General features: G+C 39.8%; 1 protein-coding gene across 1 annotated transcript in view; it reads left to right on the top strand.

Moving 5' to 3' along the window:
- LOC120036624 (zinc finger protein 501-like) overlaps window positions 1-25,017 on the top strand; it is a 114,829-nt gene extending 89,812 nt beyond the window's left edge. The window contains exon 5 of the mRNA XM_038983004.1: window positions 24,444-25,017. Within this exon, the coding sequence (XP_038838932.1) occupies window positions 24,444-25,017 (574 nt within the window). The remainder of the gene's footprint in view (window positions 1-24,443) is intronic.
- Window positions 25,018-25,236: the final 219 nt, after the last annotated feature.

Here is a 25,236-nt window from a genome sequence, read left to right as displayed (position 1 = left end):
TCCACCTCTCCCACACTAACTTTACAAAATGTAATACTTGCACTGCTTTTCTTTCATTATGATTTTTTACACGTTTTTTTCCCATCATTCTTTATATCATTGATCTTGGCTTCCTAATAAGGTGTATTATTTTATTGAGTTTGGTCACAATTTCTCCATTTGCAGTACGTAAGCCAGCCAGACTTATTAGCCACTCCTTTTGCCCCAACTCTTTCAAACATACAGTTTTTAACTTCCTCATCAATCCATGGAGCCTTAACAGTTCTAACAGTCAGTTTCTTAACAGGTACATGTTTATCAATAATTGGAAGAAGCAATTTCATAAGGTTTTCCCAAAGTCTGAGCTTTTGTAAGCCTTCTCCTCTATGTGCAGTCTCATGTGTTCTTTCAGGCTTCCTAAATGGGCAAAAGCTTTGCACCTGGGAGGAGTGGTAAGGCTTCTCCCCGTTGTGTATTATCTTATGTTGGTTGAGGTTGCTTTTCTGGTTAAAACTCCTTCCACACTGGGAGCAGTGTTAAGGCTTCTCCCCTGTGTCAATTTTCTCATGAGCTTTCAGGTTGCTTAATTGGTTAAAACTCTTTCCACACTGGGAGCAGTGGTAAGGCTTTTCAACTGTATGTATTCTCTCATGTTGTTTCAGGTTCCCTAACTGGTTAAAACACTTGCCACACTGGGAGCAGTGGTAAGGCTTCTCACCTGTGTGTATTCTCTCGTGTTGTTTCAGGCTCCTTAACAACCTCTTATGGCTGCAACCCTTGTTCTCAATTTCCGCCTGAAGACATACCCTAATCTAACTGCCTGTAGCTCATGCCTAGAAACAAGGATATGCATATTCTTGGTATCATTTAAAAGGAAACATTCTGAAGTTTGTGGAAAAGTTAATTGAATGTAGGAGAATATAACACAATAGATCTGGTAGAAGAAAATACAAGGAAATAAACATATGTTTTCTGTTTTTATTGTTGTAGCATCCTTTTTCACATGTACTAGAATAGCCACACAGTCAGATAGGATGCTGGAGATAGTTTTGATGGAGAACACAAGAGGGCAACTGTAGGTGTGCAAAGTTTCAGACTGATAACTTCCAAAATGAGTGTGCTACATGAAATTTAGCATGAAGTCACCCAGGTGTCCCACACAAGTTGCCCAAATGTACCCAAGTGGCCGAATTGGTGAAATGACCTATAACTATATACAACAGTGCAAATAACTATATACAACATATCAAAAAGCAATTCTAACACACAAAAAAAAAAAATGTTTAAAAAAATATTTAAAAAAAACAACAAAAAAACAGGGGTAGAGCCTTTAGAGGTCTTCTACACAATATTTTGCTGCCTGTGCCATGTCCCATAGCAGTCTCTTTCTGAGGTAAAGCAGAGACAAACTGAACACGTGGTGCAGGTGATGGGGGACTTCATGTGACACAGAACACAACGACGCCTCCATGCTGTGGCCTTTTGGCCATGAGGCACAGTCATGCCTGCACTAATGAACTGTGGCATATGAACACCACTGGAGGCAGGAGTAGAGGGGGCAGAGGTAGAGCGGGCAGAGGTAGAGGGGGCAGAGGTAGAGGGGGCAGAGGTAGAGCGGGCAGAGGTAGAGGGGGCAGAGGTAGAGCGGGCAGAGGTAGAGCGGGCAGAGGTAGAGCGGGCAGAGGTAGAGCGGGCAGAGGTAGAGGGGGCAGAGGTAGAGCGGGCAGAGGTAGAGGGGGCAGAGGTAGAGCGGGCAGAGGGGGCAGAGGTAGAGGGGGCAGAGGTAGAGGGGGCAGAGGTAGAGCGGGCAGAGGTAGAGCGGGCAGAGGTAGAGCGGGCAGAGGTAGAGCGGGCAGAGGTAGAGGGGGCAGAGCGTGATGCAGTGGACTTTGTGCGATAGGCAGCAAGCTCCCGGATGAGCAGCTCCCTGAAGGCTAGCTGTGTGATGGGGGGCTGTCCACAGCTCTTCGCCATTTCCTTCTGCAGGATGAAGGAATTCACCACAGCAATGTCAATGAAGTGGTAAAACAATGTCTTGTACCACTTCTTTGTCTTATGAAGAACATTATAGTACCCTATCAGTGCGTCTGATAGGTCTACACCTCCCATGCTCTTGTTGTAGTCCTTGATGGCTGCAGGAATGGGGACATTTTTGGTGGTCCATGCACCCATGGCGTCTTTCACACGCCTACTGACATGGTCGCCATTGAAGGACTTGTGAATAGTGGAGCACATCACCACTTCTCTAGTGTCCATCCACTTCACAAACAGCAGGCCATCTTCACGGATCCATCGCATGGTACCCCGCTCAGCCCGCTCAGGCATGTCATTTACTTTTGTCTTTGGAAAGCCCACTCTGTTGGTCCGAATAGTGCCACAAGCCCACACCTCTAGCTTCCTCAGGTCTGCAAACAGGGTAGGGCTTGTGTAAAAGTTGTCCACAAAGAGTTTGTAGCCCTTCCCCAGCAGTTGGAAATCCAATAACTCCATCACAGAGTCATAGCTAAGTCCCTTACCAGTCGCACAAGTGTTCTTCCCCTCATAGACAAAAATATTGCATGTGTATGCACACACAGAATCATCCAAAACAAACAGCTTGTAACCCCACTTAGTTGGCTTGTTACGCATGTATTGTTTTAGGCCAATTCTGGCCTTTGAGGCTACCATCCTCTCATCGATTGACACGTTCTGTGCGGGCTGAAAATGGGTCTTGCAAGCCTCAACCATGCTGTGGTAGAGAGGTTTGACTTTGCAGAGCCTGTCAAACCGTGCGGTGCCTCTCCTCCTGTCATTCTCCTCATCATCTTCTGGGTCACTGATGTGAAGCGCCCGTGAGATATTTAAAAACCTTGTAGAGGACATGACAGTGGGGGGGAAAGGCAGTTGATAGAGTTCGGATGTTTTCCAGTAATCCTTTAGGGTTTTGAACTTCACCAGCCCCATGTAAATTACCAGTGAAAGGTAGCAGAAAATGTCTGACATGGAAATGGGCTTCCATTCCTGTTTCTTTCCTGCTTGCTTCCTAGCCCCATACTTGTTAGTATTGCAAACAAGGGAATCAACAACTGCCGGGGTGAAAAACAGTTGGAAAAGTTGCATCGGGCTATACTTCGATGTCATATCCAGTTGGGGTCCGGGTTGCCTTTTAGGTCTGAAAACTGGAGCACGGGGCGCCACATCTTCCTCCAGCACAGAGTGCCATTGCCCCTCTACCTCTCTACCAGCAGGTTCCACATTCGTATATCTAGTCTTAGATTTAGCTTTCCCTGACTTATTCGCCATGATGTTGGATAAATAAACAGCTGAAGATGCAAGTTGCCGAAATACTGCTGTGCGTAATAACTTTCGTTCCTTCCAGTTCTAAACGCAAAGGTAAAAGACACTCGTTACGCCTGCGTTTCATGTATGGGTTGGTCTTCAAACAAATAACCATTTGATAGCCATTGAACAGAGGTAAATGGCACTATCTACCCAGCTAGATTTCAAGACGATGAGTGGTCATTGGGTTAAAATACAGTCAATCAACGAGACAGTGGTCATATAATTGGTGCACAATGAGCTCGTTACTCGTTGTCTTCCAATCGTTTTTTTCGGCTCAATACGTCCCGCGAAATGACCCATCAAGTTTGGTTGTGTTACAAACAAACAGTTGATTGCAAGGAAACCAAACATGACTGGATAACGTCAGGTTTAGTCAGTGTATTTAGGTCGGATGTTTCGTCAAAAATTTTATGAAATGAAATTCAACGACATAAGCGTTCACAAAATGTTTCGTGTTAGGCTATAAAAAATGGATTTAACCGAACAAAAGACCATTCAGTGTGTAACAATAAGCCTTGGGATTGCAAACAGAGCAAAATCTTCAAAGGTAAATGATTTATTTCAACGCAATCTGTGATAATGTTACGCCTGTGCTGGTTGAAAAATTAGTTTGTTATGGAGCGCTGAGCTCAGATAATCGCATCCTATTCTTTCGCAGTAAATCCTTTTTTAAATCTGACAACGCAGTTGGATTAGCAAGATTCACGGCTTTTGAAGCATGTGAGACACTTGTATTTTCAGGAATGCTTAATATGACTATTTGTGGCGATCACCGTATGTTGTCTATTTTCAAACCCGGATCCGGGATCGGTATTTAAGAGAAGTTAATTCTACCTCTATTTCTGCTTTTTGTTACTCCTCTCTTTGGCTGGAAAAATGTCTGTATTTTTCTGTGTCTTGGCTCTAACCTAACATAATCGTTTGGTGTGCTTTCGTCGTAAAACCTTTTTGAAATCAGACACTTTGGCTGGATTTACAACAGGTGTATCTTTAAAATGGTGTGAAATACTTGTATGTTTGAGGAATTCCAATTATGGGATTTCTGTTTTGAATTCGGCGCCCTGCAGTTTCACTGGCTGTTGACGAGGTGGGACGCTACCGTCCCACATACCCTAGTGAGGTTAACAAGAAATTTGTGGAGTGGTTGAAAAACGAGTTATAATGACTCCAACCTAAGTGTATGTAAACTTCGAATGTGTGTATAAATATATATATATATATAAATAAATCAACAAAAAATATCAAATGAATATGTGACCATTGAAACAACTGCATTAGCATGAGAAGCAAAAACCAATTTTACTTACTGGTCTAAAAGTGGATCTTTTCCTTCCAAAAACATTTCTTCCGCGCTGGAATCATAACTGTGGTCACTCACAGAGTCCTCATCCATTCCTTCTGTGTCACTCTCCTGGTCAATTTCTGCAATAATATCATCAAAATGTTTATACTTGGACTGAGATTTAGCTTTTCCACTCTTAGTAGCCATGTTTAACTTTTTCAGATTTGAGAAGTTTGTAGAAGAGAAGGAACTGCTGTGAAACGTAAACTACAGTGCGTCCTGTTTCCTTTCACCAGAGAATGAACTCTGTTGTGCACAGCTCTAGCATGATGGCTGTTTGTCCTACAAACGGCATTCACATACTGCTGGAAAGCCCAGCTCATTGGCTATCTAGCTAGGTTTCAAAACGATAGGTTTGGACCAAGACCCTTCATGGGCTAATTCAGGTGTTGTATAGCCAATACATCATGTAGAATGATGAAACAAGTTTGGTTGCCTTCTAGAGTGTCTGAAGATTGCACAGAAACCGAACTTGACCATGTTAAACAATTTTAGATTTCTAACAAAATTAGATTTCATAAAATTGTTTTGTTGCAAGTTGAGTAAGAATTCATGCAGAATGCTGTTTACAACATGGATGGTGTGAGGATATACAATACCATTCAAGAGTTCGGGGTCACTTAGAAATGTCCTTGTTTTTGAAAGAAAAGCCTTTTTTTGTCCATTTAAAATAACATCAAATTGATCATATACACAGTGTAGACATTGTCAATGTTGTAAATGACTATTGTAGCTGGAAATGGCTGATTATCTACATAGGCGTAGAGAGGCCCATTATCAGCAACCATCACTCCTGTGTTCCAATGGCACGTTGTGTTACCTAATCCAAGTTTATCATTTTAAAAGGCTAATTGATCCATTTTGAGCCTGTAATCAAACCCACAAATGCTGATGCTCCAGACACTCAACTAGTCTAAAGAAGGCCAGTTTTATTGCTTCTTTAAATCAGCACAACAGTTTTCAGCTGTGCTAACATAATTGCAAAAGGGTTTTCTAATGATCAATTAGCCTTTTAAAATTATAAACTTGTATTAGGTAACACAACGTGCCATTGGAACACAGGAGTGATGGTTGCTGATAATGGGCCTCTGTACGCCTATGTAGATATTCCATAAAACAATCTGCCATTTCCAGCTACAACAGTCATTTACAACATTAACAATGTTTACACTGTATTTCTGATCAATTTGATGTTATTTTATTGGACATAAAATGTGCCTTTCTTTCAAAAACAAGGACATTTCTAATTGACCCCAAACTTTTCAACGGTAGTGTATATATAGAAATACACATTTAAAATGTGCACCAATTGATTGGTGGAAAGAACAGGTGACTAAGTCAAACAAGATGTTTATTAGTCTGTGACAGCCCTACTAGTAAAAGATACCAGTCCATCTTCATGTCAACTAACACAACTCTGCTGGTTGTCCTGGTAACAGATACCAGTGGGAAGATCTATTGTATTTGTTCAAACTGAACTACAGCACTTACTTTGATGTGTCAAATCTGATCCTTTCTTCTCTTCTCCTCCTCTCACAGTTCCACTCAGCCCCGTTGTTTTCCTGCAGTCCACCAGCTGCACAGACAACCTCTTCATACCCAGCAGTGAGGCGCAACCGGGAGAGGCACGACATGGGGACTCCGGGAGGGTGGAAGGGCTAGCATTGTCCTGGTAACCATAAAGAGGGGACAGACATATAATTATGGATGCTTATGTCACTGTTGACAAAGTGCATTACAGAAACCCAGCCCGGACCCCGATAGAGCAAGCTGTATACTAGACCAAACCAAGCTGTACCATCTGGTGTTCTGATCTGGAGAGACTCTTCTCTGCCTCGTCAGCATCAGGATGTTGTTGATGCTCCCCAGAGGATCCACCATAGTCATGTCTCTCTCCTGTGTGAATGAGAACATCAAACAGACGGTAAACTTATGAACTTCTATTGCAATTACAGTGTTACAAGAGGCTTGAATATATGTCTAAAAAGGGCCTAAATTAGCCACTTGAATTATGCTTTTTCTTTTTTTTGTGATCAGTGGTATAAAGTACCTAAGTAAAAAATACTTTAAAGTACGATTTAAGTAGTTTTTCAGGGAATCTGTACTTTACTATTTTTGACTAATTTGACTTTTACTTCACTACATTCCTAAAGAAAATTATGTACTTTTTACTCCATACATTTTCCCAGACACCCAAAAGTACTCATTACATTTTGAAGGCTTAGTTGGACAGGAAAATGGTCCTATTCACGCACTAATCAAGAGAACATCCCTGGTAATCATCACTGCCTCTGATCTGGCAGACTCACTAAACACAAGTTTCAATTGTAGATTGTCTGAGAGTTGGAGTGTGTCCCTGGCTATCTGTAAATTAAAAGAAAAGAAAAAAAGTTAAATGGCACCATCTGGTTTGCTTAATAAGGAATTTGAAATTATTAATAAACTTTACTTTTGATACTAAAGTATATTTTAGACTTTTACTCAGGAAGTATTTTACTAGGTGACTCACTTTTACTTGGGTAATTTTCTATTCAGGTATCTGTACTTTTACTCAAGTATGACAATTGCGTACTTTTCCCACCACTGTGATGCAAATGTTAAAGGGCCGTTCCACAAAATGGATGCATTTTGCGTCCCTTTGATATTTTATGTAGAAATGATGCACTGTATATTATATTTAAAAGCCTGTTATATTAGAATAAGTGCACTTTAATATAGACCACAGAGAATTCAATAAATACAATTTTGAAGTGCACAAAATATATGTACCAATGGCAGATTGCCCCTAAAACAATTCCTACAGTACTGAACAACATATTAAAGTGCAGAACTTCAGTATAATGCCCCTTAAAAAACACAGTTCAACAACTGCATAGTTTGTGTCCCTGTTTTTAAGACAGTACTCACTGGTGGTAATCGGAACTTCAGTCTCCTTCTCTTTTATTGCGATATCCTCCTCTTTTACTCGAAAAGGTTCATCCTCTTCTTTCAATTTTAAGGCATCTTCCTCCTTTTTGATTCTGAAAGCTTCTACCTTTTTTTCCACTTTGACAACCTCTTTCCCATCTTCCTCTTTCACTGTAATATCATCCTATTGTTTCTCCTTTTTCATTCTTCAAGCTTCTTTGCCTCCTTTCACCAGAGTTTCTTTCTCCGTCGATTTGTGCGTTTATGCTCTGGGAAATTAGCCTAGTGCGGTATCAATGTAACACATTTGCTAATTTAACAAGCAAATTACGTTTATAAATGAACCAGTAGATAGATAAACAGAATTATGTTCGAAACACTAAGAGTAATACACACAAGAATGGTCTAAAGAGTTTTAGGTTTGCTAGCAAAGCACAGCGTGGTTAAACAGAAGCCTTTTGTCGCTGTTTGAAGAAGCCTCCTGTCCCGTCCACTAGATTATACGTCACGCAAGAAGCATCACCTGAAAGACTCCCATCACCTTCTGCTGGCTGGAGTGGGTAACGCAGTTTGGAAACAATAGTTACTACACTTTTGTATTGGAAAGAACGTCATAATAATTTAACAATAAGCTGATATATTTTCTCTTACGTCTTACAAATAATACCGTCCTGTATACAGACGTAGAAGCTTAATAGTGTAATAATAATAGCGATCGGTCCAGGTAACGAAAGGTAGAAAAGAAAGGTAACGTAAGGGTAATGGCGGACTGAAGGGATTTATGTAGAGCACCTCAAGATAAAACATAATATTCGAAATATCTGCTAAATTAGACTAAAATATTAGCACTACTTAATCTGGTGAGTGATAACCTTCAATCTGGACAATAACACAAAACAAATCCTAAAACTAGAGACATTTATCGACAAATATTACGAAAACAGGCAACAACCAAACATGACGGAGAGTAAGACAGGGGAACCGATTACAAAACGAAAACGTGACTCTTCTACAGACACTGATGATTTAATATTCTCACCACCGGGAATGGTAAAGGTCGAAACCGATCTGTTAAAATCAATAAATGACAAACTGGGTATACTTGAATTAGTTAGTAAGGATATAAAAGAGTTGAAGGCAAGCCTAGAGATGAGTGATGAAAAAGCTGCGACATTGGAGAAGCAAACACACGCGCTAAAAGGGACAGTCAATAAGATTGAAACCGAAATGAATGGAATTAAAAAGGAGAACACCGTTCTGAAAGAAACCTTACTGGACATACAAACTAGATCCATGAGAGAGAATTTGGTACTTACAGGTATCCAAGAAAAAGAAGGAGAAGTTCCTGAATCTATAGTTAGAGAGTTCCTCCTTACAGCGCTTCAGATTCCACGCGAAGTTATCGACAAAATCCAACTTGAACGCGTTCACCGCTTCGGACAGAGAGGGCAGAGGTACGAACGCCCAATCGTTGCCAAATTTGCTTCATTTAAAGATAAAATAATGGTTAAAAGCCTGGGTAAAAGACTTGCTGGGACCAAAATTGGCATGAATGATCAGTTTCCGAAGGAAATTGCAGAACGGCGCAAAGTTCTGTATCCAATTTTCAAAGAAAATAGATTAAAAGCGAAACGAGTAGCTCTCGTCGTTGATAAACTATATATTGATAACCAGTTGTTCAGAGACACAAAGACTACTCCATGGTTATTTTAAAAATTACAAAGTTCTCATAGACGAGGGAAATAAACACAATTCAAGCCCGGTTACTGATTGTAACAATACAATAAAAAATATAGCTTTTCTATAAATCTTCACATATAACTAATTGAACACACAAGCACTAATTCAACATAGTGAAGATAAAAACTAAGTAAACAGAAGGCACAGTATGTGTGGATGGTATGGTTTGTGTTTATTTTTTATTTTATTTGTTATGTTTGGAAAGTTGAGTGAGTGAGTAATGAAATGGTTGCATATCCCAGAGCCAATGTATTGCTGTGAGCCGGGTATGAGAGGGCTTTCAATGTTGTTAAGATGATGGATATACTTTTATAATGAATTATACGTCTTATTTATTTATTGTCCTATCATGGAGAACTACATTTTTTATTTATTTTTTTATAAATTATATCTAATTATTTATTATCCTATTTTAATGGTACGGTCCATGGCACTATACCCTAGACACCCACCTGAATGACCCAGATACTAAGGAGAAGTCCCTAACTGTTATATGTGCCCGCTGTAAGCGGTCTGTATGCAGCTAAAATGAGGTCAGAGACCAAGAGCAGCACTGCCCCCTCAAGATTCTGAGCCTGCTTGGCAGGGTTGGTCCTGCAAAGCCAAAGCCCCATAAAGGGAGAGCATAATATACAAGGAAATTCTCAAAGCTGCTAATGAGAACCATGACGACCTTGTACCTAGCCGGTGGGGATTCCGGTGGGGTGCCCCCACCCAGGCAGTGGCAGTGCTGGCAACACTAGCTGCAGTAACCCATGGGGAGGGGGTCACACTCGGACATTCAGAGAGGGGGTATATTATTGTGGCCCTGGCGGCACAAAATCAAAGTCGGACTGCATGGAGATGCGTGGGGACATGGTCATGACGGGTGGCCGTATTGTGGGTGTTTCAGGAATAAGGTGTACATTTGACCTCCATTATCTAGGATATGACAATGGTAAATAAATCTCTCAATTTTTGCTAATTTTTTGTGCGGTCTTGCAGGCCTTCTCATGCAGCTGCAACTGCAAGTGCATTTGTAAATCATGACCCATCTTGAGTTGGGCTCTGGGATGGTGCAATTGTTGAGAAAGTGAGCTTATGGTTGTGTGGGGGTAAGGGCTGAGTGTGTGTGGGTGTATGTGTGTATCCCACAACTGTTGCGAAGGAAGAAGTAAAAGATGTTAGGGACAATAGAGGATGATCCACAGATATATATAATACAAATCGAGGTGAGGGCAATGGAAATGCATATGGTAATTGATCTTCTTCAATTCGGTAAATGGCACTGTATGCTCTTTTCAAAGAATGGATCCCAGTCGGTTCAGGGCTATGGGATACAGGGGGTCGAGGGTGGTCTACCGGGCATTGGGATGACAAGCCATCTCGAGATGAGGCCTTTTAGCGGGTGGAATAGTAGGGACCAATTGGAGGTTTACTTAGTAGAAATGCAAATATCATGGTACAACTATATAGACACTCAATCATTATGTTACTTTTTAATAGTACGTTTACAAAAATATATTCTGATTAAAAGAATGAAAAGTGTGTCTCATTATGGTAAGTGGTGAAATAAGTATAGCCAGTTACAATTGTAATGGCTTAGCAGATAATAAGAAAAGACGATCAGTATTTACCTGGCTAAAAGAGAAGGATTATAATACCTATTGTTTACAGGAAACCCATTCAACAGTTTTAGATGAAGTTTTGTGGAAAAAGAACTGGGGGGGCAAAATATATTTCTCCCATGGGCAAAGAAATTCAAAAGGGGTGATGGTTTTAATTAACAATAATTTTGATCCAAATGTGCAAATTGTCCAAACAGATCCTCAAGGTAGATGGATTATTTTAAATATGTTATTGGACAATAAACAAATATGGCTTGTTAACCTATACGGTCCGAATAATGATGATCCAAGCTTCTTTGAAAATATATATAAGAATTTATCAACTCTACAAGCAACACTAGACTCTATTATTATAGTGGGAGATTTTAATACGGTCTTAAATACCTCTATAGACCGGAAAGGAAATCACACTACAAACTATCACCCTCAGGCACTTAAGGAAATCATGAATGTCATGGATATATTGGAATTAGTGGATATATGGAGACTTAAATACCCTGATTTAGTGAGATATACATGGCGGAGGCTGAATCAAGCTAGTCGTATTGACTACTTTCTTATACCATTCTCTCTGGCACCAAAAGTTAAAAAAGTGTTGATAGGGGACAGAATGCGGTCGGATCATCACATAATTGGCATATATATTTCTCTTACAGAATTTCCACGTGGGCGAGGATATTGGAAATTTAATCAAAGTCTACTAGATGATAAATTGTTTAGAACTAGGACAGAAGATTTTATAACTGACTTTTTCAGACATAACATAGGTACAGCAGATCCCCTTATTGTATGGGACACTTTTAAGTGTGCCTTTAGAGGCCATGCAATTCAGTACTCATCTATAAAACAAAGGGAATTTAGATCAAAAGAGTCCATATTAACAAAGGAAATTGAAGGACTAACAGTACAGTTAGATAGCAATAAAAACAGTACCATAGAGGCACAGAATAAGTTAGAGGAAAAACAAAAAGAAATGGAGGAACTTATTCAAGAAAGATCCAGTGTAATATATTATAAAAATAAAGCGAACTGGATGGAATATGGGGAAAAATGCACCAAATTCTTTTTCAATCTTCAATATAGAAATGCTACCAAAAAAAATGTATTAAAACTTGTTACAAATGATGGAGTCACGCATGATTCACCAAATGATATTTTGAAAGAGGAAGTAAAGTACTTTAAGAATATGTTTTCGTTTCAGGCTCCTCCATCTCCACTAACTGAAACTAATTGTATGGATTTTTTTCCTATTAATAATGTAAAATTAACATCTGTACAGAAAGACTCATGTGAAGGCCAAATTACAGAGGAGGAACTGCTTGATGCAATTGGGGCCTTTAAGGATGGGAAAACTCCAGGGCTGGATGGCATACCAGTGGAAGTATACAAAACTTTTTTTGATATACTCAAAGGACCATTATTAGCTTGTTTTAACCACTCCTATATAAATGGTAGATTATCAGACACGCAACAAGAAGGTCTGATATCGTTATTACTGAAACAGGACCCAAGTGGTATATATAAAGATCCAGTCCAATTAAAAAATTGGAGACCTCTTACACAGTGTTGTGATGCAAAAATCCTAGCAAAATGCTTGGCGCATAGAATAAAAAAAGTTTTGTCAGATATTATTCATCCTAATCAGACAGGTTTTTTACATGGACGATACATTGGAGATAATATAAGGCAAGTACTGGAAACAATAGAACACTATGAAATATCGGGGGCACCAGGTCTGGTTTTCATAGCTGATTTTGAAAAGGCTTTTGATAAAGTACGACTGGAGTTTATATATAAATGCCTAGAATATTTCAATTTTGGGGAATCTCTTATAAAATGGGTTAAAATTATGTATAGTAACCCTAGGTGTAAAATAGTAAATAATGGCTACATCTCAGAAAGTTTTAAACTATCTAGAGGAGTAAAACAAGGTTGTCCACTATCGGCATATCTATTTATTATTGCCATCGAAATGTTAGCTGTTAAAATTAGATCAAACATTAATATTAATGGATTAGAAATCCGTGGCTTAAAAACTAAGGTGTCATTGTACGCTGATGATTCATGTTTTCTTTTAAAACCACAACTAGAGTCTCTCCACGGCCTCATAGAGGATCTAGATACCTTTGCTATCCTCTCTGGATTAAAACCAAATTATGATAAATGTACCATATTACGTATTGGATCACTAAAAAATACACATTTTATATTGCCATGTAGTTTACCAATTAAATGGTCTGACGGAGATGTGGACATACTCGGTATAAAAATCCCAAAAGAAAGAAATGATCTCACTCCAATAAATTTTTATAGAAAGTTAGCAAAAATAGATAAGATCTTGCTACCATGGAAAGGAAAATACTTGTCTATTTGTGGAAAAATCACCCTGATTAACTCTTTAGTCATATCACAGTTTACCTATTTGCTTATGGTTTTGCCTACACCTAGTGACCTGCTTTTTAAATTATATGAACAAAAAATATTCCATTTTATTTGGAACGGCAAGCCAGATAAAATTAAAAGGGCCTATTTATATAACGAATATGAATTCGGAGGGCAGAAATTATTAAATATTAAAGCATTAGACCTCTCACTAAAGGCATCAGTCATACAAAAGTTATACTTAAATCCAAACTGGTTCTCTAGTAAATTGGTACGAATGTCTCATCCTATGTTCAAGAAGGGCCTTTTTCCCTTTATTCAGATTACACCTGCTCACTTTCGGTTGTTTGAAAAGGAAATAATCTCCAAAATATCCTTATTTTTTAAACAAGCCTTAGAAAGTTGGTTGCAATTTCAGTTTAATCCACCTGAAAGGACGGAACAAATAGTACAACAAATATTGTGGTTAAATTCAAATATAGTAATTGATAAAAAAACTGTATTTATCGAAGAAATGTTTAAAAAAGGTATAATTTTTGTGAATGATATCATAAATAGGACTGGTGGAGTTATGTCACACATGCAGCTAACACAGACATATGGAAATGTCTGCTCTACCCAAAATTACAACCAATTAATTGCAGCATTACCACAAAAATGGAAGAGGCAAGTAGAAGGGGAAAAAAGTAAGGAACTTGTATGTCGGCCCTGTATTAAAGAACATAAATGGTTAAAGAAAAGTGTGATAAATAAAAACATATACCAATTTCATTTAAGGACCAAAAATCTGACAGCTGTGCCATATAAATTGCAAAATAGTTGGGAAGAGATTTTCGATGTACCCATTCCATGGCACATGGTTTATGAATTGATACGCAAAACAACGCCGGATTCAAAACTTCGAATTTTTCAATTTAAATTACTGTACAAAATTCTTGCAACTAATAGAATGTTATATATATGGGGTATACAATCTTCCCAGCTCTGCAGATTCTGTTGTGAGGAGGCAGAGTCATTAGATCATTTATTTTGGTATTGTCCATATGTAGCTCGTTTTTGGTCACAGGTCCAGGAATGGCTGAAGAATTGCAACATTTGCCTAGAACTAACGCTACAGATAGCAATACTGGGGGATTTGAAAAGCCATAGTCAATCAATCAATAATATAATAATTATTTTAGCAAAAATGTTTATTTTTAATTTACAATCTGTAGAAGCTATGAGAATAGGAAGGTTCAAATCTTTTGTGAAGCATCACAGCACAGTTGAAAAATATATGGCAAATAAAAATCCGAAATGGATGATGTTGGAAGATAGATGGGAAGGGTTGAGTGGAACTGAAGGGTGGGACTAATAACAAGATAAACAATGTAGGGCATACGGGATCTGTGAAATGTGTATAGGTGCGGAGCTTTTGTGAAATAGCACAGTTACAAGTGGAAATAAAATTGGATGGACAACAGAAATAGAGGAAGGACTAAGAACAAACAAGAGAGAACTATTATAAAGTAGTCTGTGTCTGTAAAATAGGTATAAGATGTATAAATTGAAGGTAAAAGCAGAAGTGTTTATTAGTTTACTCCAATTGGGGGAGCGGTGGTAGGGTTGCGGGGAATAATAATAAAGGTATATTCTTTAAAAAAGTATGTATGTCTATATAGGTATGTGTATGTATATATGTATATATGTATGCATGCGTGTATGGATATATATATTTACCCAAAAAAATATGGGGGATTGGAAATGATGCAGACAATTACATTGGAAGCAACATTCTTTCCGCAATATTAAGCTGATCCACCCCAATAAAAAAAAATAAAAAAAAAATAAATAATAATAATAATAATAGCGACCCTGGGTTATTACTCGCGGAAATCAACCCTGCCGCACGAGCATGCTTTTGCGGCACAGTCGATAGCGCGCCGGACCTCGGGCTAGAAGGTCGAGGGTTCGAGACCTGCTCCCTACTGTTTCATTATAATATGAATATGTAAATGTTGAATAAATACTTATATGATTAGGTAGTGTTTTAATACACATTTGCTCTGTTCATTTTTTACATTCGTTTTTATCTAGATGTGACGGTACTAACCCCTTAAAGCTACGCTCTTTAAAATACAAATAATCCTGTAAACCAGGGGTGGGCAACTCCAGTCCTCGGGGCCTGATTGATGTCACACTTTTTCTCCCTCCCTAGCAAACACAGCTGATTAATCAAATTGCATTCTAAACTGAAGATCATGAATTGTTGATTATTGGAGTCAGGTGTGTTAGCTGGGGCAAAACTGTGACACTAATCAGGCCCTCGAGGACTGGAATTTCCCAACCCCGCTGTAAACAATAGAGCAAATGCATCACATTCAAATAGCACTTGATTATCTGTAGTGCTTTACACTGAGTCTACAAAACATTAAGAACACCTGCTCCTTCCATGACATAAACTGACTAGGTGAATCCAGATGAATGATATGATCCCTTATTGATGGCACTAGTTAAATCCACTTCAATCAGTGTAGATGAAGGGGAGGAGACAGGTTAAATAAGGATTTTTAAGCCTTGAGACAAATGAGGCATGGATTGTGTATGTGTATCATTCAGAGGGTGAATGGGGAAGACAAAATATTTAAGTGTCTTTGAATGGGGGATGGTAGTAGGTGCCAGGTGCACCGGTTTGTGTCAGGAACTGCAAAGTTGCTGGGTTTTCCCAGCTCAACAGTTTCCCATGTGTACCAAGAGTGGTCCACCATCCTAACAGTGCCGTTTAAGATGAGGCAGAACTATTTGTTTTTTCATGAGCATGGCCTTATTTCTATTACAGCATATTAGATGACTCCAAATCATATTCCATTCACCCTGTTCAATGTAACAGCGATAGGTTTAGACTACTACATGATACTAACATTTCCCCTATTCCCATCATAAGGTTGCTACAACCTAGCCTATGAATTAAGGTTTACAACGTAGGTGCACACTGGTCGAGAGAAGAATTTGAAAAATATATTGACACATTCAATACCGCCTTGCACACTCTTGCCTGCATCTAGCTGATATACGGTGTAATCATTAGTCCAACAGTTGCAAACGAGAGTTTCTATTGGACAAATTCAGGTATGTTTATCCCCGTTTTGTTCCGTTTAAGAAACGTTTTTCAACAACAATCGGCGGAATGTGTGATCTAACTTGAACTTTAAGTAGCCTATATTTGATGTGATATATTCCTTTCGAGACAGGATTGTGTCACGGCACAGATCTGGGGAAGTGGACCAAAACATTTCTGCCACATTGAAGGTCCCAAAGAACACAGTGGCCTCCATCATTCTTAAATGGAAGAAGATTGGAACCACCAAGACCCTTCCTAGTGCTGGCGGCTCAGCCAAACTAAGCAATAGGGGGAGAAGGGCCTTGGTCAGAGAGGTGACCAAGAACCCGATGGTCACTCTGACAGAGCTCAAGAGTTCCTCTGTGGAAATGGGAGAACCTTCCAGAAGACCAACCATCTCTACAGCACTCCACCAATTAGGCCTTTATGGTAGAGTGGCCAGACGGAAGCCACTTCTCCGTAAAAGACAAAAGAAAGCCAGCTTGGAGTTTGCCAAAAGGCACCTAAAGGACTTTCAGACCATGAGAAACAAGATTCTCTGGTCTGATGAAACCAAGATTGAACTCTTTGGCCTGAATGCCAAGCGTCACATCTGGAAGAAACCTGGCATCATCCCTACGGTGAAGCATGGTGGTGGCAGCATCATGCTGTGGGAATGTTTTTCAGTGGCAGGGACTGGGAAACTAGTCAGGATCGAGGGAAAGATTAATGGAGAAAAGTACAGAGAGATCCTTAATGAAAACCTGCACCAGAGCTCTCTCCAGAGATGTTCGATCCGGTTCAAGTCCGAGCTCTGGCTGGCCCACTCAAGGACGTTCCGAGACTTGTCTCGAAGCCACTTTTGCGATGTCTTGGCTGTGTGCTTAGGGTCATTGTCCTGTTGGAAGGTGAACCTTTGTCCCAGTCTGAGGTCCTGAGCAGGATTTTATCAAGGATCTCTCTGTACTTTGCTCCGTTCATCTTTGCCTCGATCCTGACTTGTCTCCCAGTCCCCTTTTAAAGAAAAAAATATTCAATTGTATTTATATCAGCAAGCAAGATTAAATTAAATAGGACTATTTGTATAATGAATATGAATTCGGAGGGCAGAAATTATTAATTATTAAAGCATTAGATCTCTAATTAAAAGCTTCAATCATACAAAAGTTCTACTTTTATTCCGACCTGGTTCTCTATCAGATTAGTAAGAATGTCTCACCCGATGTTCAAGAATGGCCTTTTTCTCTTTATTCAGATTACAACCTCTCACTTTCAGTTATTTGAAAATGGAATCATCTCCAAAAGATCATTATTTTTTAAAACAAGCCTTAGAAAGTTGGTTGCAATTTCAGTTTAATCCACCAGAAAAGACCAAACAAATCATTTAAAAAAATGGTTAAACTCAAATATAGTAACTGATCAAAATAAATAAATAAAATTGATTACATGAAAAAGGTATAATCTTTGTAAATTATACCATCAATAGGACTGGTGGAGTTGTCACACATGCAGCTCATAAAAATATATGGAAATCTCTGCTCTACCCAAAATTACAACCAACTAATTGCAGCATTACCACAAAAATGGAAGAGACAAGTGGAAGGGGGGAAAAGTCAGAATCTTGTCTGTCAGCCCTGCTTTAAAGAACAAACTTGGTTCATGAAAATTGTGAATGACACCAGATTCAAAACTTAGAATTTTTCAATTGAAATTATTTTACAAAATATATATAGGGGATACAACGAACCTCTGCATATTTAGCTGCGAAGACACAGAATCATTAGATCATTTGTTTTGGTACTGTCCATATGTTGCTTGTCTTTGGTCGCAGGTCAAGGAATGGCAACATTTACCTGGAGCTAACTCTGCAGACAGCACTACTGGGTGATTTGAAAAGTCATAGTCAATTGATTAATAAAATAATAATACTTTTATCAAACATGTTTATTTTTAATTTACAATCTGTATCAACGATGAGAATATAAAAGTCAATAACTTTTGTGAAATAGCACAGTTAAAAATATATGGCATATAGAACGGGGTGGTCTTCAGAGATAGATGGGAGAGGTTTAGGGTAACTAAAGGTTAGGACTGGATGGTCTTCAGAGATAGATGGGAGAGATTTAGGGTAACTAAAGGTTAGGACTGGATGGTCTTCAGAGATAGATGGGAGAGGTTTAGGGTAACTGAAGGATAGGACGGGGTGGTCTTCAGAGATAGATGGGAGAGGTTTAGCGTAACTGAAGGATAAGATTAAAAACAAACTAAATATAACTATTGTAAAATACATTGTGTCCGTAAAATGTACATAGTATGTAGAAGCTGGACGTAGAAGCCTAATAGTTGTTGTGCATTAGTTTACTCTAATTAGGGGATGGATGGTAGGGTTAGTGGAAAACATGTTTTTATATACATACAGTGCCTTCGGAAAGTATTCAGGTTTTTAGAAATGTTTGCAAATTATAGAAAATCAAAAGAAATACCTTATTTACACAAGTTTTCAGACCCTTTGATATGAGACTCGCTCAGGTGCATGCTGTTTCCATTGATCATCCTTGAGATGTTTCTACAACTTGATTGGAGTCCACCTGTGGTCAATTCAATTAATTGGACATGATTTGGAAAGGAACACACCAGTCTATATAAGGTCCCACAGTTCACAGTGCATGTCAGAGCAAAAACCAAGCCACGAGGTGGAAGGAGTTGTCTGTAGAGCGCCGACACATTATTGTGTCGAGGCACAGATCTGGGGAAGGGAGACACATTTTTTTGCAGCATTGAAGTTCCCAAAGAACACAGTGGCTGTAGCCAAGACTATAAGCAAATAGTTGAACTGGGATATGACTAGCCAATACACACAAATATAAGTAGGAATGAAATAAGACTATATACATAAGGACGAGCGATATCAGAGCGGAACGGACTAGGATACCGTAGACTAGTATAGAATACAGTATATACATATGAGATGAGTAATGCCAGATATGTAAACTTATTAAAGTGACTAGTGTTCCATTCCTTAAAGTGGCTAGTGATTTCTAGTCTATGCCTATAGGCAGCAGCCTCTAATGTGCTTGTAATGGCTGTTAAACAGTCTGATGTCCTTGAGATAGAAGTTGTTTTTCAGTCTGTCAGTCACAGATTTAATGCACTTGTACTGACCTCGCCTTCTGGATGATAGCGGGGTGAACAGGCAGTAGCTCGGGTGGTTTATGTTCTTGATTATATATTTTTGGGCATTGGGTGCTGTAGGTGTCCTGGAGGGTGGGTAGTTTGCCCCCGGTAATGCGTTGGGCAGACCGCACCACCCTCTGGAGAGCCTTGCAGTTGTGGGTGGTGCAGGTGCCGTACCAGGCGGTAATACAGCCCGACAGGATGCTTTCATTCTGCATCTGTAAAAATGTGTGAGTGTTTTAGGTGACAAGCCAACTTTCTTTAGTCTCCTGAGGTTGAAGAGGCTCTGTTGCGCCTTCTTCACCACACTGTGTTCTTGGGGTCCTTCAATGCTGCAGAAGTGTTTTGGTACCCTTCCCAAGATCTGTGCCTCGACGCAATCCTGTCTCGAAGCTCTACGGACAATTCCTTCTACCTCATGGCTTGGTTTTTGCTCTGGCAGTCTCATAGCAAAGGGTCTGAATAGTTACTGTTATGTAAATAAGGTATTTCTGTTTTTTATCTTTAAGAAATTTGCTACATTTTCATAAAACCTGTTTTTGTTTTCTCATTATGGGGTATTGTGTAGATTGCTGAATATGTCGTTTTTTAAATCCATTCTAAAATAAGGCTGTAATTTAACAAAATGTGGAAAAAGTCAAGGGGTCTGAATACTTTCCGAATCCACTGTACAAACTTCACATTGAATATTCACCTCACTTTCAAAAAGCTCCATGAGGAAGAAAGGATTCCCAGATGATCTTTTAGATGTTCTGTCTTCAGGATGTTCTGGGTTGATGTCTGTTGGAGAGGGGAGGGGCAGTTGAGTGAGCTGGGGCCTTTTATTGCCCTGCCTCTGGGAGCCTGTCAGCTTGTGACATGATGAGAGAGAGAAAGAGGGTCTACCTGTAAGATAGTTAGGCAAATTTAACAATGACTTGCAGGCAGTGGGTTCAGAATAAAAATGACAAAAAAATGAATACAAATTATACCACCACCCAAAAGGGCACTTCAGAGATTGGAAGGGTGAAGGAGCATGAGCTCTACACAGGTAGAGCCGTATATGTCCATGTTGCCTTAAACAAAGCAGGCACTGCTTCATGTGGCAACACCAACACTCACCTAAATAGTCCATATGCCACTGGGTGATAGAAATTGTCATAGTTTTAGGGCAACATTATGTGAGGTGTTATTATGTGTTGTTAGCGATGAGCTTTGGTCAATTTAGCTCGTAAAATGCCACCCTCGTCAATCTGTCACCTAATCCTACCTAATGGGCAGGTCAGCCCTGGAGGAAAGTATTGGCTGTAAGAAGGAAGAGAAAACATAACATCTGGTTGTTTTTTCTCCAATCTGCGTTACCCACTCCAGCCAGCTGGTGGCGATATGAGTCTTTCGGGTGATGCTTCTTGCGTGACGTGTATTCTAGTGGACGGGACAGGATGCTTCTTCAACTGCGACAAAAGGCTTCTGATTCAATCAACGCGGTGGTTTGCTAGCTGGCTCATAATTATGTTTACGTATCTACTCGTTCATTTTAACGTAATTTGAGTCTTAGATTAGCAAATGTGTTAAATTGATACTGCACTAGGATAATCGCCCGGAGCATGAGCTCACTAAGCTCGACGGAGAAAGAAGCTCTGATGAAAGGAGAGGGAGAAGCTTTCAGGATGATAAAGGAGGAAGAGGAGGCTATCACATTGACAGAAGAGGATGATATTACAGTGAAAGAGGAAGATGGGAAAGAGGTTGTCAGAGTGGAAGAGGAGGAGGTAGTAACTTTCAGAATCAAAAAGGAGGAAGATGCCATAACATTGAAAGAAGAGGAAGAACATTTTGTAGTAAAAGAGGAAGAGGAGGCTATCTCAATAAAAGAGGAGGAGAGGGAATTTCCGATTACCACCAGTGAGTACTGTCTTAAAACCAGGGTCACAAACGATGCAGTTGTTGAACTAATGGGGTCTAATTTGTGGAACGTCCCAACAGGAATCTGTTCCAAAATCTTCGTAAAGTACAGGATGCCAACAAACGCCGCATGCAAAGTAGCATGGTCAATTCACCTAGCTAACACGCTGCCGAATAGGCATCAACTCACCACGTAGCTTATTCTTAATGTTTGCCCGTAGGCTACCAGAGTGGATTAACGTGGTGAGTGAAACACGTAATGAAATAGCCCACTCCCTTCCCGGTGTCTTATTCTGCCTCTATACAACTTTGTATGCGCTGTTTGTTGGCAACCTTGTTATTTATGAAGTTTTTGGAACATATTCCTGTTGGAAAGTTACACAAATTATAACCTGAACTAATGTGTGGTTTTAAAGGGGCATTCTACTGAAGTTCTACACTTGAATATGTTGTTCAGTAAGGTAGGAAATGTTTAAGTGGTAATCTGCCATTGGTACATATATTTTTGGTACTTTTAAATTCGATTTATTGAATTCTCCGTGTGGTCTGTATTAAAGTGCACTTCACTTTGCATAACAGGCTTTTAAAATTCAATATTGGTGCATCATTTCTACTTAAAATATCAAAGGGGTGCAAAAAGCCTCCATTTAGTGGAAGGACCCTTTTACATTTACAACACAAACAATATTTTACAAAATCATGATGAAAGTGCCCATTTTAGGCCCATTTTAGGCCCTTTTTAGACATTCATGCCCCTGTGATTGTAGTAGAAGATCATAAGTTGACTGTCTGTTTGCTGTTCTCGTTCACACAGGAGAGAGACATGACTATTGTGGATCCTCTGGGGAGCCTCAACAACATCCTGATGCTGACGAGGAAGAGAAGAGTCTCTCCAGATCAGAACACCAGATGGTACAGCTTGGTCTGGTCTAGCATACAGCTTGCTCTATCGGGGTCTGGGCTGGGTTTCTGTAACGAACTTCATGACAACAGTGACATCAGCATCCATAATGATATGTGTCTGTGTCCCCTCTTTATGGTTACCAGGACAACGCTAGCCCTTCCTCCCTCCCGGAGTCCCCGTGTCGTGCCTCTCACGGTAGCACCTTACTGCTGGGTATGAAGAGGTTGTCTGTGCTGCTGGTGGACTGCAGGAAAACAACGGGGCTGAGTGGAACTGTGAGAGGAGGAGAAGAGAAGAAAGGATCAGATTTGACTCATCAAAGTAAGTGCTGTAGTTTAGTTAGAACAAATAAAATAGATCTGCTCACTGGTATATGTTACCAGTAGGGCTGTCCCCGACTAATACAAATACAGCTTTGCAGACTCTTGGTATTCTCTCAACCAGCTTCACCTGGAATGCTTTTTACAACAGTCTTGAAGGAGATCCCACATATGCGGAGCACTTGTTGGCTTCTTTTCCTTCACTCTGCGGTCCAACTCATCCCAAACCATCTCAATTGGGTTGAGGTCGGGTGATTGTGGAGGCCAGGTCATCTGATGCAGCACTCCATCAGTCTATTTCTTGGTCAAATAGCCTTTACACAGCCTGGAGGTAACCATTCTGGTTAAGTGTTCCTTGAATTCGAAATAAATCACACAGTGTCACCACCAGCAAAGCACCATCACACCTCCTTCTCCATGCTTCACGGTCGGAACCACTCATGCAGAGATCATCCGTTCACCTACTCTGCATCTCACAAAGGCACGGCAGTTGGAACCGAAAATCTCAAATTTGGACTCATCAGACCAAAGGACAGATTAACACCAATCTAATGTCCATTGCTTATGTTTCTTGGCCCAAGCAAGTCTCTTCTTCTTATTGGTGTCCTTTAGTTGTGGTTTCTTTGCAGGTTTCTTTGCAGCAATTCGACCATGAAGGCCTGAATCACGCAGTCTCCTCTAAATAGTTGATGTTGAGATGTCTGTTACTTGAAATCTGTGAAGCATATTTTTGGGCTGGAATGTCTGAGGCTGTAAAATAATGAAATTGTCCTCTGCAGCAGGGGTAACTCTGGGTGTTCCTTTCCTGTGGCGGTCCTCATGAGAGCCAGTTTCATCATAGAGGTTGATGTTTTTTTCCGTCTGTACTTGAAGAAATGTTCAAAGTTCTTGAAATTTTCCAGATTGACTGACCTTCATGTCTTAAAGAAATGATGGACTGTCGTTTCTCTTTGCTTATTTGAGCTGTTCTTGCGATAATATGGACTTGGTCTTTTACCAAATAGGGCTATCTACCTTTTCACAACACAACTGATTGGCTCAAACGCATTAAGAAGGAAATAAATTACACAAATTAACTTTTAACAAGGCACACCTGTTAATTGAAATGCATTTCAGGTGACTACCCCATGAAGCTGGTTGAGAGAATGCCAAGAGTGCAAACAAATTTGTGCACAAAATTTGAGAGTAATATGCTTTAGTGCGTATGGAAAAAGTCACATTCTGTATCATACAGCTATGAAGGTTATATATTTACAACCACCTGCTCGATTGGAATCCAGTGACGTCTGTGTCTTGAGTGTTCTAGAACTGTTTAGTTTTTGTGTTCTGACATATAAAACAGAATTAATTAAATAAGTAATGTAAACATATCAGTAATTATGAGGAAGCTCTACAACATCATTTGTTTTGAATTATGAAATGTTTGAAAACTTGCCTCAGGTTATTGAGGGATCTGATTTGGATTAAACCTCATAGCAAGACGGTTTTATCATGTTGAGGTTTCATTTATGTCTCTCTTTAAATAAACACTGTCTTTGGCAGGAGAAAAACCAAACTCTGCGGAACCAGAGACTTCCAAACCAGCAAGACGACACCTCTGCTCCCAGATTGGAAAGAGTTTTATCAAGTTAGGAAGCCTGAAAAGACATGAGAGGACACACACAGGAGAGATGCCATACCATTGCACCCAGTGTGGAAAGAGTTATAGTCAGTTAAGAAGCCTGAAAGCTCATGAGCGAATACACACAGGGGAGAAGCCTTACCATTGTTCCCAGTGTGGAAAGCGGTTTGGCCAGTTAGGAAGGCTGAAAGATCATGAGCGAATACACACAGGGGAGAAACCTTACCACTGCTCCCAGTGTGGAAAGAGTTTTAACCAGTTAGGAAACATGAAAAGACATGGGAGGATACACACAGGAGAGAAGCCACACCATTGTTTCCACTGTGAAAAGAGTTTTACGGAGTTAGGAAAGCTGAAAGCTCATGAGCGACTACACACAGGGGAGAAGCCCTTCCACTGCTCCCAGTGTGGAAAGCATTTTAACCAATTAGGAAACCTAAAATCTCATTTGCGTATACATACAGGGGAGAAGCCTTACCCCTGCTCCCATTGTGGAAATAGTTTTAACCAGTTAGGAAACATGAAATTCCACGAGCGAATACACACAGGGGGGAAGCCTTTCTATTGCTCCCACTGTGAAAAGAGTTTCACGGAGTTAGGAAAGCTGAAAGCTCATGAGCGAATACACACAGGGGAGAAGCCTTACCACTGCTCCCAGTGTGGAAGTACGTTTGCCTTATTAGGATCCCTGAAAAGACATAAGAGGGTACACACAGGTGAGAAGCCATACCATTGCGCCCAGTGTTTAACCAGTTAGGAAACATGAAATCACATGAGCGAAACTCACACGGGAGAAGCCTTTCCATTGCTCCCACTAAATAGAGTTTGGGAACCTGAAAGCTCATGAGCGAATACTTATGATGTTAGATCAATGTAGAAAACTGATTTGGATTTGCAAAATGCCATCAATATTGTCGTGTCTTTGGCATCATTAAACTGAACACTTTTTTTTTTTTCAAATATTCTCTGTAATTAT

Source organism: Salvelinus namaycush, unplaced genomic scaffold (genome assembly GCF_016432855.1).
Source record: "Salvelinus namaycush isolate Seneca unplaced genomic scaffold, SaNama_1.0 Scaffold14, whole genome shotgun sequence".
NCBI classification, from domain to species: domain Eukaryota; kingdom Metazoa; phylum Chordata; class Actinopteri; order Salmoniformes; family Salmonidae; genus Salvelinus; species Salvelinus namaycush.
The sequence above is the reverse complement of the archived record's forward strand: the minus strand, read 5'-3'. Positions and strand labels throughout refer to the sequence as shown.